Here is a 12418-nt window from a genome sequence, read left to right as displayed (position 1 = left end):
CCAGTTCAGATTCTAGATCGCAAAGATAAGGTGTTGCGGAATAAGATCATTCCTCTTGTCTTAGTGCAGTGGCAGCGTCGAGGCACTGAAGAAGCCACTTGGGAGTTAGAGAGTCGTATGCGTTCGGAGCATCCAGAGCTCTTTTGAGTTGTGCTTTGTATAAGTTTGTGTTTTCAGTTGTAATTATAGTATCAGTTGTATTCAACAACAATTGAGATGTATTAATGATGTTGTTATTTCATTTTGTTCATTCTCTAAGCCTGATTTCGAGGACGAAATCTTTTGAGGGGGGGAGAATGTAGTAGCCCGAATTCCAAATTGGGTAATTAACGGAGTAATGGTGATTAAGAAGGTTTAAGGTGTAATTTTGGCTATGGTCATGATCGGACGGACCGAAGAGGGTTCGGAAGCACCGAAGAGTTCGGACGATCCGAAGTGTAGTTCGGTGAATCCGATCATAGGTGTCAAGTGTTGATCGACACGTCATTTTCCATGCATGTTCGGACGGTCCGAAGTGTATGATCGGAGGATCCGATCATGAGCTGTCAAGAGCCAATGGACACGTAGCGTTCGGACGTTCCGAAGTGTTGTTCGGAGGATCCGAACATGGCCTATAAATAGTGCTCGGATTTCCTCATTTTGACTTGCCAATTTCTTGAGTTTTGCCTCATAGTTGAGAGGATTTGGAAGGTTTCTAGGGTTAGTTGTTGGTCGAGCGATAGCCAAGAGCTGCCAGGAGTAGTAGCGTAGCGGCGCCTGAGTTTCAAGGCAATCGACATCAAAGGGCTGTCGACGGACGAAGGTAAACCCTAAACCTTTGGTAGTACTAGGGAGTACTGGTTTTGCTAGTCGAGCATGGTAGTATTGATTGAGTATGCTTTTGATGCGTAGGCTTGGGCTAGACTTGATTAGCGGTGTTGCGTAAGGCTAGGCTTGCTGTGATAGAGGTACGAAAGTACTATCCGAGATATCCTGGTTGAGTATACATTCTTATATGTGTTGCATGAGTATTTGCTGCATTGTTATATGTCATATGATGCATGCTATTATGTCACGAGTTATGATGCATATTGCATATCATGTTGAGCCGTATCTCCTTCGAGATAGCCTTTACTGTTGAGCTGTATCTCTTTCGAGATAAGCTATATCTTGGGGCCGCTCAGCCCTGTCTTGTGGACGCATGGACACCGAGAGTACACAGTGGCCGACGGGTCGGGAGGGCTTCGGTGGTCCGGGACATTTTAGGTCCACGTCTGTCTTGTAGTGGATGCAGTGACCCAGAGGTTGGACCGCGCGGCACTATCCACTTGGCGCCTCTATACTGAGCATTTTGAGATCCTTTGTGATTCCTGTTTCTTGACTACCCTGGTATCATATCATAGCATGTGCATTTCTTATAGGTTTGTATACTCATACTTTTGTACTGGGCGTTCTTATCGCTCACGTCCTCGGTTTTGTTTATTCTTGGACACCCCATTCCCACGGGGCAGGCCTCAGGTTGGATGGCTCAGGAGGAGCAGGAGGAGGACGTTGAGTAGCTGGTTGGTTTAGTTTTCAGTGTTTTCCATTTGATTCGATATGGTTGTACTGGATATTTCATTTTGAGTTAGTCTAGACTTCGATTTCGATTGGGTTGTATAACTATTTGTTGTTGGCCATATTTCCGCTGTTATCTCTGATTATAATTGATTAGGTTAATTGCATGCTTAGTTTTTGATTAGTAGGTGATTCTGGAACGGGTCACTACACCCCACATGTAGCATCGAACGAACCATTAATTACCTGTTCCAGGCAAGAAGCACGAGGGATTTTTTCTATAAAAAAAGACAAATCATTTTGTTAATAAATAAATATAATAATAGTGAAAAATTAAAATAGCGATAATATTTTGAATGTTAATGTTAAATAAAGTTTATTAATAATTACAATATTATTTTTTTAAAATAATTATAAATATTCTTAAAATAATTTGATAGATAATTAAATAGATCTTTTTACCAGAATTGTGATGGATAAAAGTTGGATGCTTTTGCCGAGACAAACCAAGGAATACAGGAAAGGACTTGAGGGTTTCTTAGATTTTGCATTTTCTAATGCAAACATAAATGGAATGATTGCATGTCTTTGTGCAAGATGTAAGATTGGCATATGTGTTTCAAGAGAGGATGCTTGTGATCATTTGACGGTTGATGGATTTATCAAAGGTTATACTCACTGGGTGGCTCATGGAGAGATATCATGTAGTGCATCTTCAATATCTAGTTCTGTTCCATCTCGTGATGATGTAGATGATATGGAGGGATTAGTTCACGATGCTTTTGGGGTCCCACAAAACTATGGTGATACGATCAATACAACAGGATTTGAAAAGGATAAAGAGATTCCAATCGGAGAGGCCGAGAAATTCTATAAACTAATTGATGATTCAAAAAAAGAGTTATATCCCGGATGTAAGAAATTCTCAAAACTTTCATTCATCATTCGCTTGCTTCACTTAAAATGTCTTGGAAAAATTACCAATAAAATCTTCGATATGCTTTTGGATTTGTTGAGAGAAGCATTTCCAAATGCCATGAAAGATTTACCAAAGTCATACTATGAAGCAGAGAAATTGATGAAGCAATTAGGACTTGGTTATGAAAAGATCGATGCTTGTCCTAATGATTGCACTTTATACTGGAGGTTGGACGAAGAACGAGTTCGATGCAAAACATGCAACGAGCCTAGATGGGAAACATCTGAAAATGATCCTATTGGCGACAAGAGGAAAGTTGCACGCAAGGTTTTATGGTATTTTCCTATAAAGCCTAGGTTACAACGTTTGTTCATGTCTTGCAAAACGGCAGTCCATATGAGATGGCATTCTGAATCTCGCACGAAAGACGGTTACATGCGACACCCAGCTGATTCCCCAGCTTGGCAAACATTTGACCATAACCACCCTGAATTCGCAAAGGATCCCCGAAACATAAGGCTAGGATTAGCTTCAGATGGATTTAATCCATTCAAAAATATGAGTGTGGCGCATAGTACGTGGCCAGTCATTTTAGTGCCTTATAATCTTCCACCATGGATGTGTATGAAACAACCATACTTTATATTATCATTGCTAATACCTGGTCCATCTTCTCCTGGAAATAACATCGACATCTACTTGCAGCCCCTTGTTGCAGATTTGAAGGATTTCTGGGAGGTAGGAGTGGAGACATATGATGCATCAACCAAGCAGAATTTTCAATTGAATGCCGCATCATTAGTGACTATAAGTGATTTTCCTGGATATGCAACCCTATCTGGATGGAGCACCAAAGGTAAATTTGCATGCCCAGTGTGCCACAAATTTACACATTCACGATGTTTAAAAAATGGAAAAAAATTTATTGTTATATGGGTCATCGCAAATTTTTGAATGGTGATCATGAGTTTCGCAAAGATGCTCAACATTTTGATGGCACAGAAGAGTATGGAAGACCATCACCCATACTTTTGGGAGACTCAGTGATCAACGAGTTGAAAAATTTTAATTTGAATTTGGAAAAACAGTTGATGATAATCCAGGACTACCATTCAATTGGAAAAAGTTGAGTATTTTCTTCGATTTACCATATTGGAAAGATAATGTGGTATGCCACAATCTTGATTTTATGCATATTGAGAAGAATGTGTGCGAATCAATTTGTGGGACACTGCTGAATATGGAAGGGAAAGCAAAAGATAATATTAAATCACGTCTTGATTTGCAAGAAATTGGAATAAGATCAGAACTTCATCCTATTGAGAAAGGACCAAGTAGAGTTTATCTGCCTCCAGCATGTTATTCAATGGGCAAAAATGAGAAGGGCACATTTTGCAAGGTTTTGAAAAAAGTTAAAGTTCCAGATGGCTATGCTTCTAACATTTCACGGTGTGTTCAAATGAAACCGACAAAATTAATTTGTCTAAAAAGCCATGACAACCATATTTTGATGCAGCAGTTGTTGTCAGTGGCACTACGTAGAACTTTGTCTAAATCAGTTCGGACTCCTTTGATTAGATTGAGTAGGTATTTCAGAGAGCTATGTTGTAAAGTAATTTCTCCTACTGATGTGGTTCGTCTAAGGAAAGAAATTGCGGTGATCCTCTGTCATTAGAGAAGATTTTTCCTCCCTCATTTTTTGACATAATGATTCATTTGACTGTACATTTGGCTACTGAAATAAAACTTGCTGGACCAGTTTACTATCGTTGGATGTATCCAATTGAAAGGTAAAAACAAATATTATTGATATTGTTTTATTTAAATTATTATTTTCAATAAATAATAAAAAATTTATGTTTTTGGTATAAGGTACTTGGGGACATTGAAGTCGTATGTTCGAAATAGAAGTAGGCCAGAAGGATCTATTGCTGAAGGGTATTTGGCTGAGGAATGTTTGACATTCTGTTCTCTTTATTTAACTGATTATGTAGAGACAAAATTCAATCAATCAACAAGAAATGATGAGACAACTATCGGCTCAACATTCACATTGGATGTGTTTACGGCCTCTGGTTATGCACTTGGAAAGGCCATTGCAACTAAGTTTGATGACAAGACATTGAAGAAGGCACATCAATACGTGTTATTCAACTGTCATCAAGTACAATCGTATATAGAGTATGTGATTATATATTTCATTGTGTTTAAATATATAATCATCATTGTTTATCAAATCACCGTTCTTAATTTGCAGTGAACACCGTCAGATTTTGAATCTTACTCATTCAGGTCTTCCACCACACCAAATTGAACGTATGCACAGTGAGTCTTTTGCCTCTTGGTTTGCCACACATGTAAGTTGTTGTTGTAATTCTCATTAAGGTTATATATTATGATTTTTATACATAATTTATTAATTTTTCCTTGTGTGATAGATTGAAAATACAAATCCTTCACAAGATGATCCAATATCAAATGATTTGAAATCACTCGCCAGAGGCCCAAATTTCATAGGGATACGATATGAAAAATTCATTTCCAATGGATTTAGGCTTCATACAAAAGAAGTGGAACGCAAGAGAAAAACTCAGAATTGTGGTGTAATTGTTCGGGCTACCACTTCAAGTTATTCGAGTATAAGAGATCAGAATCCAGTATCAAGTGAACTTGATTATTACGGGATTTTGCAAAATGTGATTGAGTTAGAGTATGAGGGAGGTCGAAGAGTTGTTTTATTTGAATGTGATTGGGTCTCCAAAGGCAAACGACTAAAACTGGATGATGATGGTTTTATGTTGGTCAATTTTACAAATGTGAAGCGTCACAACGAGCCTTATATATTAGCATCCCAAGCCATGCAAGCTTTTTATGTGGAAGATCCAGTTGATTGTAATTGGCATGTAATTATCACCACCGATGCACGAGCAAAGTATAAAATGCAACCTCTGGCAGATGTTGATACATATCTTCAAAGTTTTATTTGTTATCCTGAAGACGAGAATGAACATGAAGAAGTCGTTTGGGTTCGGGATGATGTTGCAGGAGTTGAAATTGTTGTTGATGCATGATGAGATTTAGTTAATGATGAGATTTTTTCTTGCATATATAATTTTTTATGTTTAGTTAATATGATATAAAGTGAAACTAGTAGGTTTGCTGGATACTAGAATAATAATAACAGTATATATTTTAATTTCATTTTTCACTATGGATCTTTTATTTATCATATCAAAGGATATAACTAACTTTTTTTATCTTCAAGCTGTGGCTCTTGCTTTTGACAGGAATGGCTAGTGAAGGTAAAACTGTTGGAAAACCTCATTTTCAACATCAAGATAAGGCAAATACACAATCTCGAATTATGATTGCCAATCACGCAGCTCGAAGTTCAAAAAAAGGTAGCATGTAACTTTATACATCAAGGATATGTTTGCTGATTTTGTATTACTATTATTGGACCTTTTGATTTTGTCTGAATTTTATGTACTTTGTTCAAGTTGGTCTTGCAAGAGAACTCGGTAGCATGAATGATAGCGGAAAAGGTTAGCATTTTCTTGTTTATAATTAAAAACTCAACTTACTTATATTTTGGTGGTATCAAAACTTGTGCAGAAGTTCAAAACATACAAGGTATGTTGAATAACCAAATGGATGGAGTTTCAAAGCACCAACACAATGATTTACAAGGTATTAAATATAAAAAGATATGAAACTTATAGCATTTTATTTGAAACGATTAAGTTTAGATATGTATAATGCTTACTTCATGTTTTATTTATTCTATATAAAAGCATTTGTAATTTTTAACATTTTCTTTTGATAGGAATGACTCGTAAGAGTAAATTTGTTGGAAAATCTCATTTTCAACTTCGAGATGAGGAAGATACACAACCACGTATTATATCTGCCAATCATGCAACTCGAAATTCAAACAAAAGAGGTATCATCGCATTTTACACAAAAACAATCTGTTTGTTGCTTTATAACTCTTATTTGACCTTTTGCATTTGTATGAATGTTGTATACTTTGTTCAAGTCAGTCTTGCAAGAGAACTTGGTAATAACATGGTAGCTAGAGAAAAATATTAGAACTTTGTTGCTTATAATTAAAACTTAACTTGCTTATATTTTGGTGGAGTCGATACTTGTGCAGAATGTCAAAACATACAAGATATGCCAAATAACCAAAAGGATAAAGTTTCAAAGCAGCAACACAATGATGTACAAGGTATGATATATAAAAATATATGAAACTTAAGAATTTTTTATTTCAAAAGATTAAATTTTGATATAATTCGGTATAATGATTATTAATGCTTTATTTATCTTATATAACTTGCTTTTGATAGGAATGGCTCTTAAAAATAAAAATGTTGGAAAAACTCATTTTCAACTTCAAGATGAGACAACTACTCAACCACTGATTTTGATTGACAATCACACAACTCGAAATTCAAAAGAAAGAGGTAGCATCTTATTTATAATTATAAACTCAATTTGCATATATTTTGTTGAAATAATGCTTGTGCAGATTGTCAAAACATTCAAGGTGCATCAAGAAACCAAATAGACGAAGCTTCAAATCAAAATGACATTGAATTACAAGGTAACATCTTAAAAATTAAGATATAGAAAGACATGAAATTATAGTTTTTTAGTTCCGATGATTACATTTAGATATAACTTGTTATAATACTTACTTCATCCTTTATTTATCCATATAAAAAACATACATGTTTGACTTCTAGGATCACATTCAACAATAACCCACATGTTCAAAGTGATTTTATGGACGAAGAATCTGATCAAGGTAACCTATACGAAAAATGTAATAACTCATTTCACTTTATTTATTCAATCATTTATTTCTCTTTTTTGCATCTAGATGTAGATAGCGAAAGTGAATCTCTTGACGCTGAGAAGAAAACTAGAGGCCCTACATTTATGAAAGAAATTTGGGGTAGACCTAGCACGCTGCCACGTATTAAGATTCGATGTGATGATATGGGACGTCCTATTGGATCAAGAAGAAATAAATTTACTGATTTTTTGGGTACTTTGGCAAGAAATGGTAAATTTTGTCCGATTGACGTGGAAGATTTGCATAAAATGCCCCTGGATAGTAAGAAAAAAATACTAGATGTTATAAAGATAATTGAAATGTTATTGAATAATTTTATTATTAAATAATTTTTTACTATGATGGTAAATTGTCTAAATGCCTTTGTAGGAAAAGTACGACCTTCCTCCTGGAACAGAAAGTTGGACGCTACGTTCAATAGCAAAAAAATGGAGAAACGGGAAGTCAGAACTAAAAAGAAGTATTATGATCCTGAGTTGCCAATGCAAGTTCTTCTTGAAGAAAGAGATAAAAGAGCTTTTGTAGAACAATATGTGAAACTAGTTGCTCAGTGGAACTCAGAAAAATCAAAGGTATACAATATTTTATATGTTTAGAAAAATGTTCATGTAGACATTTGTCTTGTGTACCAAGTTGAATTTAATGTATTAGGAGAGCAGTGAAAAAAATAAGATTGCTCGGAACCAAAAGATAATGAATCAGACAACTGGAAGAAGATCTTTCGCTCAAGTGCAACAAAAATTGGTAATTTATCTTATTAATCTTATAATTCTACATGCATTAGAATCTACAAACTTTTAACCAATTACATATTAGAAAAAAGAAAAAGGGCGACCTCCATCAAGAGTTGAATTATTTCATGCCTGTTTCACTCATGCTAATGGAAGTCCCTCAGGCAACATTGTGGCAGAAAAATTGGTAAGTTGTTTTATAAACTTCAACTAGATTACTTTCAAAGATATTTGTTTTCATAATCATTATGAATAAATTATGGATTTTGATTTTTTGGTGAAGGATGCAATGAAAGAACTAGAAAATTAACTTCCTGAAGATGAGGATGATCAAATTGGTCAAAATGACGTATTTGCTCAAATCATTGGACCAGATAGATCAAGCCGAGTGCTTATGATTGGTGATGGTGTTAACCCATCTGATTTATGGGGAGAAGTTCCAAGCCGTAGTACATGCAATCGAATAGTGATGGAGCAAAAGACAAAGTTAGCAAAAATGGATGAGCAAATTAGAAAACAAGGCCAACACATTGCAATGTTAGAATCAAACATTTGCAATCAACCAAACCAAAACTTTGGTTCAAATTACAACAATATACAACACACAACATCCTCTAGTAGCCCATTATCTCCAAGGGTAAAGTCTTTTTTCTAGTTTTATTACTTTATTATTATATTGAGTTAGTACTTTATTGATTCAGCATTGGCTTTTTGGTTTAAGAATATACGTTAGATCATCTAGTTGGCCTGGCGCGCCTATGCGGGCCTATTTAAAAAAAATTGCGCTTAACCTAGGCACGCCTATTCAATACATAGTCTGATAGGATTCTTCTTTGAAAGATTAGTGAGTAAAAAATGGTATGGAAGAAACTGGTCTTTAGTACAGTTTGAATGTGTTTAATTTGTGTTCCATATTGTTTAACTTTTCTGGATAGTTTGCTCTAATTTCATCATCTAGTTGTTCCGTTGTTTCATTTCATACTGGCATCAATTTTTTAATCACCTCAATCGTGTACCTCAGAAATTGTGTGCTTGGGGGCGTTACTCATTCATCAATCTCGCAGTAGATGTTGGGTGATGTCTGATGATATGTTGCTCGTGAAAGTGTTTTGCGTGAGTGTTAAGCTATTAGGTAAACTACGGCACTGCAACATGTGGATTACGATTTACTTGTCTTACAAAGTGAAAAATAGTAGGTATGGCAGTGTAAGAATGAGGCATGTGAGGGGCATTATATATTTGCATTACTGCTGGAAGGATTTCTGATTTAGCTTATGCCTGAATGTTACACGAGCTGATATATTTGCATTAATGCTAGAAGTAATTTCTGATTTCCGATAACTAGAATCACAGTCATTGTAAAATTAGTACTTTTCTTTCATGATCAATGCTCTTCTTGACTGTCTTATGTTAAATTCTTGAAGTTGTGCATATATGTGTTCTTAGCTGCTAGAATCAGGCCTCAAGTTTAGATGAATTTGAGATGATATCGCAGAATTTTATAACCTTGATATTATTTATTATTTGATGTGGCATAATGAGTTGGAGTTTGCTTTTTTGTAAGCTATGTTTTGTGTGAGCTTATAATTATCTCGAGTTAGCCATTTATTGATTTAGATAGTATATTTTGGTTGAGAATATATATTACATGTATATTTGCGGTCATGAGTTAACTAATTTGAATGATGTTTCTTTATGTTTTTTTGTTTTCTGGCTAGCTGGACATACTCATTAGCATAATGGTTGTTGATGATTATACTTTATAATTGTTTTTATCAAAACTTTCTCTTTTGCACTTTCACGTAGATTGGATGTTCTGTCTCAATAAAAAGTCTATTTGATTCGACGAAAATTGTGGCAAAAGGAGTGGTTCGTAGCATGGATCCAAATACCGAAGTAGGAAGACAGACTGTTGGGACCAAATTAGTGTGAAATACAAGTTCTAGTTGTCCTAGAACGGGAAGAGAGTTTGATTAGGCCATATGATCTTTTACAAAAGGTTGGGGATACACTTAGAGGAATGATACCTTGGCCTTGTCATTTGGTATGATATTCAACTTTTAAATTAACTAGTATTTATTATTATGTCCGTCATGTTAGTATATTTTTAAACCAATATCAATTATATTTGCAGTTGACAGTTAATGATGAAGATTTCTACTAGGTGCATTTGGATAAATAATAATTTTCCAGTTTATCATTTGGTATGATATTCACTAGTTGGAATTAAATTTTAATCTCTTTATTTTGTGTTTCTTTAATTTTATTTCATTCATACAAATATTTGAATTTTTATTGTAGGTGAAAGAATATTGGATTTTGATTAAGATGAGATGGTTGAAAAATGAAGATGCGTCACAAGTTTGCTTATGTTTTGCTTTAGAAGACTTAATTGTTTGTTAGTTCTTAAACTAAATATATTTGGTACATTTGTTGTGATATAGATGTTTTTCGAGATAACAAATTTGTCAGTCTTATACATTAATGATTGCAAAATTAATGACAATTATTGATTAGCAAATTTCTATTTTAAAATTTTGTATTTGTATTTATGTTAATTTGTTATACCCTTGAATATTATATCATGAAAATATTGAAAATCGATGGCATTTCATAAAATATGACATTTTTTATGTCACAATAGAACATTAAATCATGTACATAAAAAATTTCATTGTAAAACTCATATGGAGACATTTCAAAAAGTCATTATAAACAACTATTAATGACAATTTTCAATATCCTTATATACTAGTATAGAAGACATTTGTAAGTGTCATTACAGATTACATAATGAGACATTTTAAATTAACCTTATAACATATCATTAGTGACATTTTTTATTGTCACTATAAATAATATACACGACACTTTTAGTTGTCATTATAAATTATGTCACCTGACATATAAATTTGTCATTATTTCTATAAAAGCAGACATGTATAAATGTCTTAAAAACATGATTTTACCTGACATTTAAAATTGTCATTATATAAATAATTAGTAACACGTATGACGTTGTCATTAACGTCTTATAATGACATTGAAAAATGTCAGGAAGTTTAAGACGACATTGGAATAGACGACATTTGTTGGAGGTGTCACTAAAACTTAAATGTCACTAAATATTGAATATGATGACATTTATGAATGTCACCAAAAGCATTTATTCCTGTAGTGTAGTCGGACACCCCACATCTACGATGCACTAAGATTGGGTATTGTACCATTCTATTGTGTCCCAGTCCCACTGGGTGGATGTCATTACAAGTGAATCTTTACACGATCAACTACATATGTTCGCATGCATTAAGTTAGTATTCCGCTTCACTCCACAAAAGTTATACCATCCTAGTAATTACTGTGTGGGACTAACTATTACATATTACCATTTTACAATGGAGATCTTCTACCATAAATTCCAATATATTCATTTCATGGATTTAGATGGAGGCCGAATGATCATTCAAAATAGGCGTCGAAGCAGTTATATACGAACGAAAACCTGTGATTCACCTGGAGACAGAGAAAATATAACGAATGAGAAATCTCGAGACGTTGTGTGTGAAATGTTGGCTGTTAAATACTGTTGGAAACCAAATTTTGGAGTTTGACAAACTGAAGAAACTAACTGAATTATGAGACAACTGAATATTTAACAACTGAAACCAGCTGAACAAATGAAGAAAACTGATCAATTGGAAACCGATCAGTTAATATACTCAGCCGCATAAGTTTCAGTCAAAACATATCTCAACTGAATGATTCTCGGGAAAGAACATTCAACCGACAAAAGGACATAGTAAACATCAAATGAATATGGAAAGCCGCACCTCAATCATTACAGCATAGAACAACGTATTTCGGCTACTACAATTAAGACGCCATATGACAATCAATGAAGAGAACATTGCCCAACAAATGATGAAGTGGCATTCAACGGATACTAGAATTCAAATGCATATCAAAGTTACCGTTGAAAGAGAAGTATAAATATGACTGAAGAACAGCAGAAGACACAAGAGACGATTACTCAATCTTAAGCTTGCTATTACTCTGTCAAAATCTTAGCTCACCTTCACTTGAATTACTCGTAGCAATCAAGGCTATAATCTGAGTTTATTAGCACTCTCTAAAAGCTGTTAGATTCAATTGTGCTAATATCAGTTACGTACTGAAAATATTGTGTAGAACTAAGAGTTTCAGTTTTGGCAGTTGTAAGTCCAAACTGAAGTGGGTCTGTACAAGTGTTGTACTTGATCAAAGTCTTTTAGTGAATATCCTATCCTTGTGATAGAAGGGGTGAAGTAGGAGTAATTAAATTCTCCGAACATCCAGAAACAACTCTTGCATATTTCTTTCAGTTTC

General features: G+C 34.4%; 3 protein-coding genes across 5 annotated transcripts in view; 2 read left to right on the top strand and 1 right to left on the bottom strand.

The window, feature by feature from the left end:
- LOC140824561 (uncharacterized) overlaps positions 1-12418 on the bottom strand; it is a 73809-nt gene that overhangs the window by 31693 nt on the left and 29698 nt on the right. The window lies entirely within an intron of this gene.
- Positions 3567-5603, top strand: LOC140822896 (uncharacterized). Its single transcript, XM_073183849.1, has 4 exons — positions 3567-4245; positions 4328-4636; positions 4713-4812; positions 4894-5603. Exons 1-4 carry the CDS (start codon positions 4163-4165, stop codon positions 5524-5526), a joined length of 1125 nt encoding a protein of 374 aa, XP_073039950.1. The 5' UTR covers positions 3567-4162; the 3' UTR covers positions 5527-5603.
- On the top strand, positions 5632-10564 carry LOC140822897 (uncharacterized). Of its 3 annotated transcripts, XM_073183850.1 has the most exons (12): positions 5634-5856; positions 5956-6000; positions 6071-6145; positions 6282-6398; positions 6612-6686; positions 7689-7891; positions 7971-8063; positions 8136-8237; positions 8334-8764; positions 9518-10094; positions 10185-10254; positions 10352-10564. In XM_073183850.1, exons 1-9 carry the CDS (start codon positions 5745-5747, stop codon positions 8358-8360), a joined length of 849 nt encoding a protein of 282 aa, XP_073039951.1. In that variant the 5' UTR covers positions 5634-5744; the 3' UTR covers positions 8361-8764; positions 9518-10094; positions 10185-10254; positions 10352-10564. The 3 variants fall into 3 exon arrangements, with proteins under 3 accessions (XP_073039953.1, XP_073039951.1, XP_073039952.1); XM_073183851.1 differs by lacking the exons at positions 10185-10254; positions 10352-10564 and having other exon boundaries at positions 8334-8687; positions 9857-9990; XM_073183852.1 differs by lacking the exons at positions 7689-7891; positions 7971-8063; positions 8136-8237; ... (2 more) ...; positions 10185-10254; positions 10352-10564 and adding exons at positions 6808-6924; positions 6990-7064; positions 7207-7268; positions 7344-7482 and having other exon boundaries at positions 5632-5856.

Source organism: Primulina eburnea, chromosome 2, assembly GCF_022965805.1.
Source record: "Primulina eburnea isolate SZY01 chromosome 2, ASM2296580v1, whole genome shotgun sequence".
Lineage (NCBI taxonomy): Eukaryota > Viridiplantae > Streptophyta > Magnoliopsida > Lamiales > Gesneriaceae > Primulina > Primulina eburnea.
Note: the sequence above shows the minus strand (reverse complement) of the source record. Positions and strands in the feature narration are given on the sequence as shown.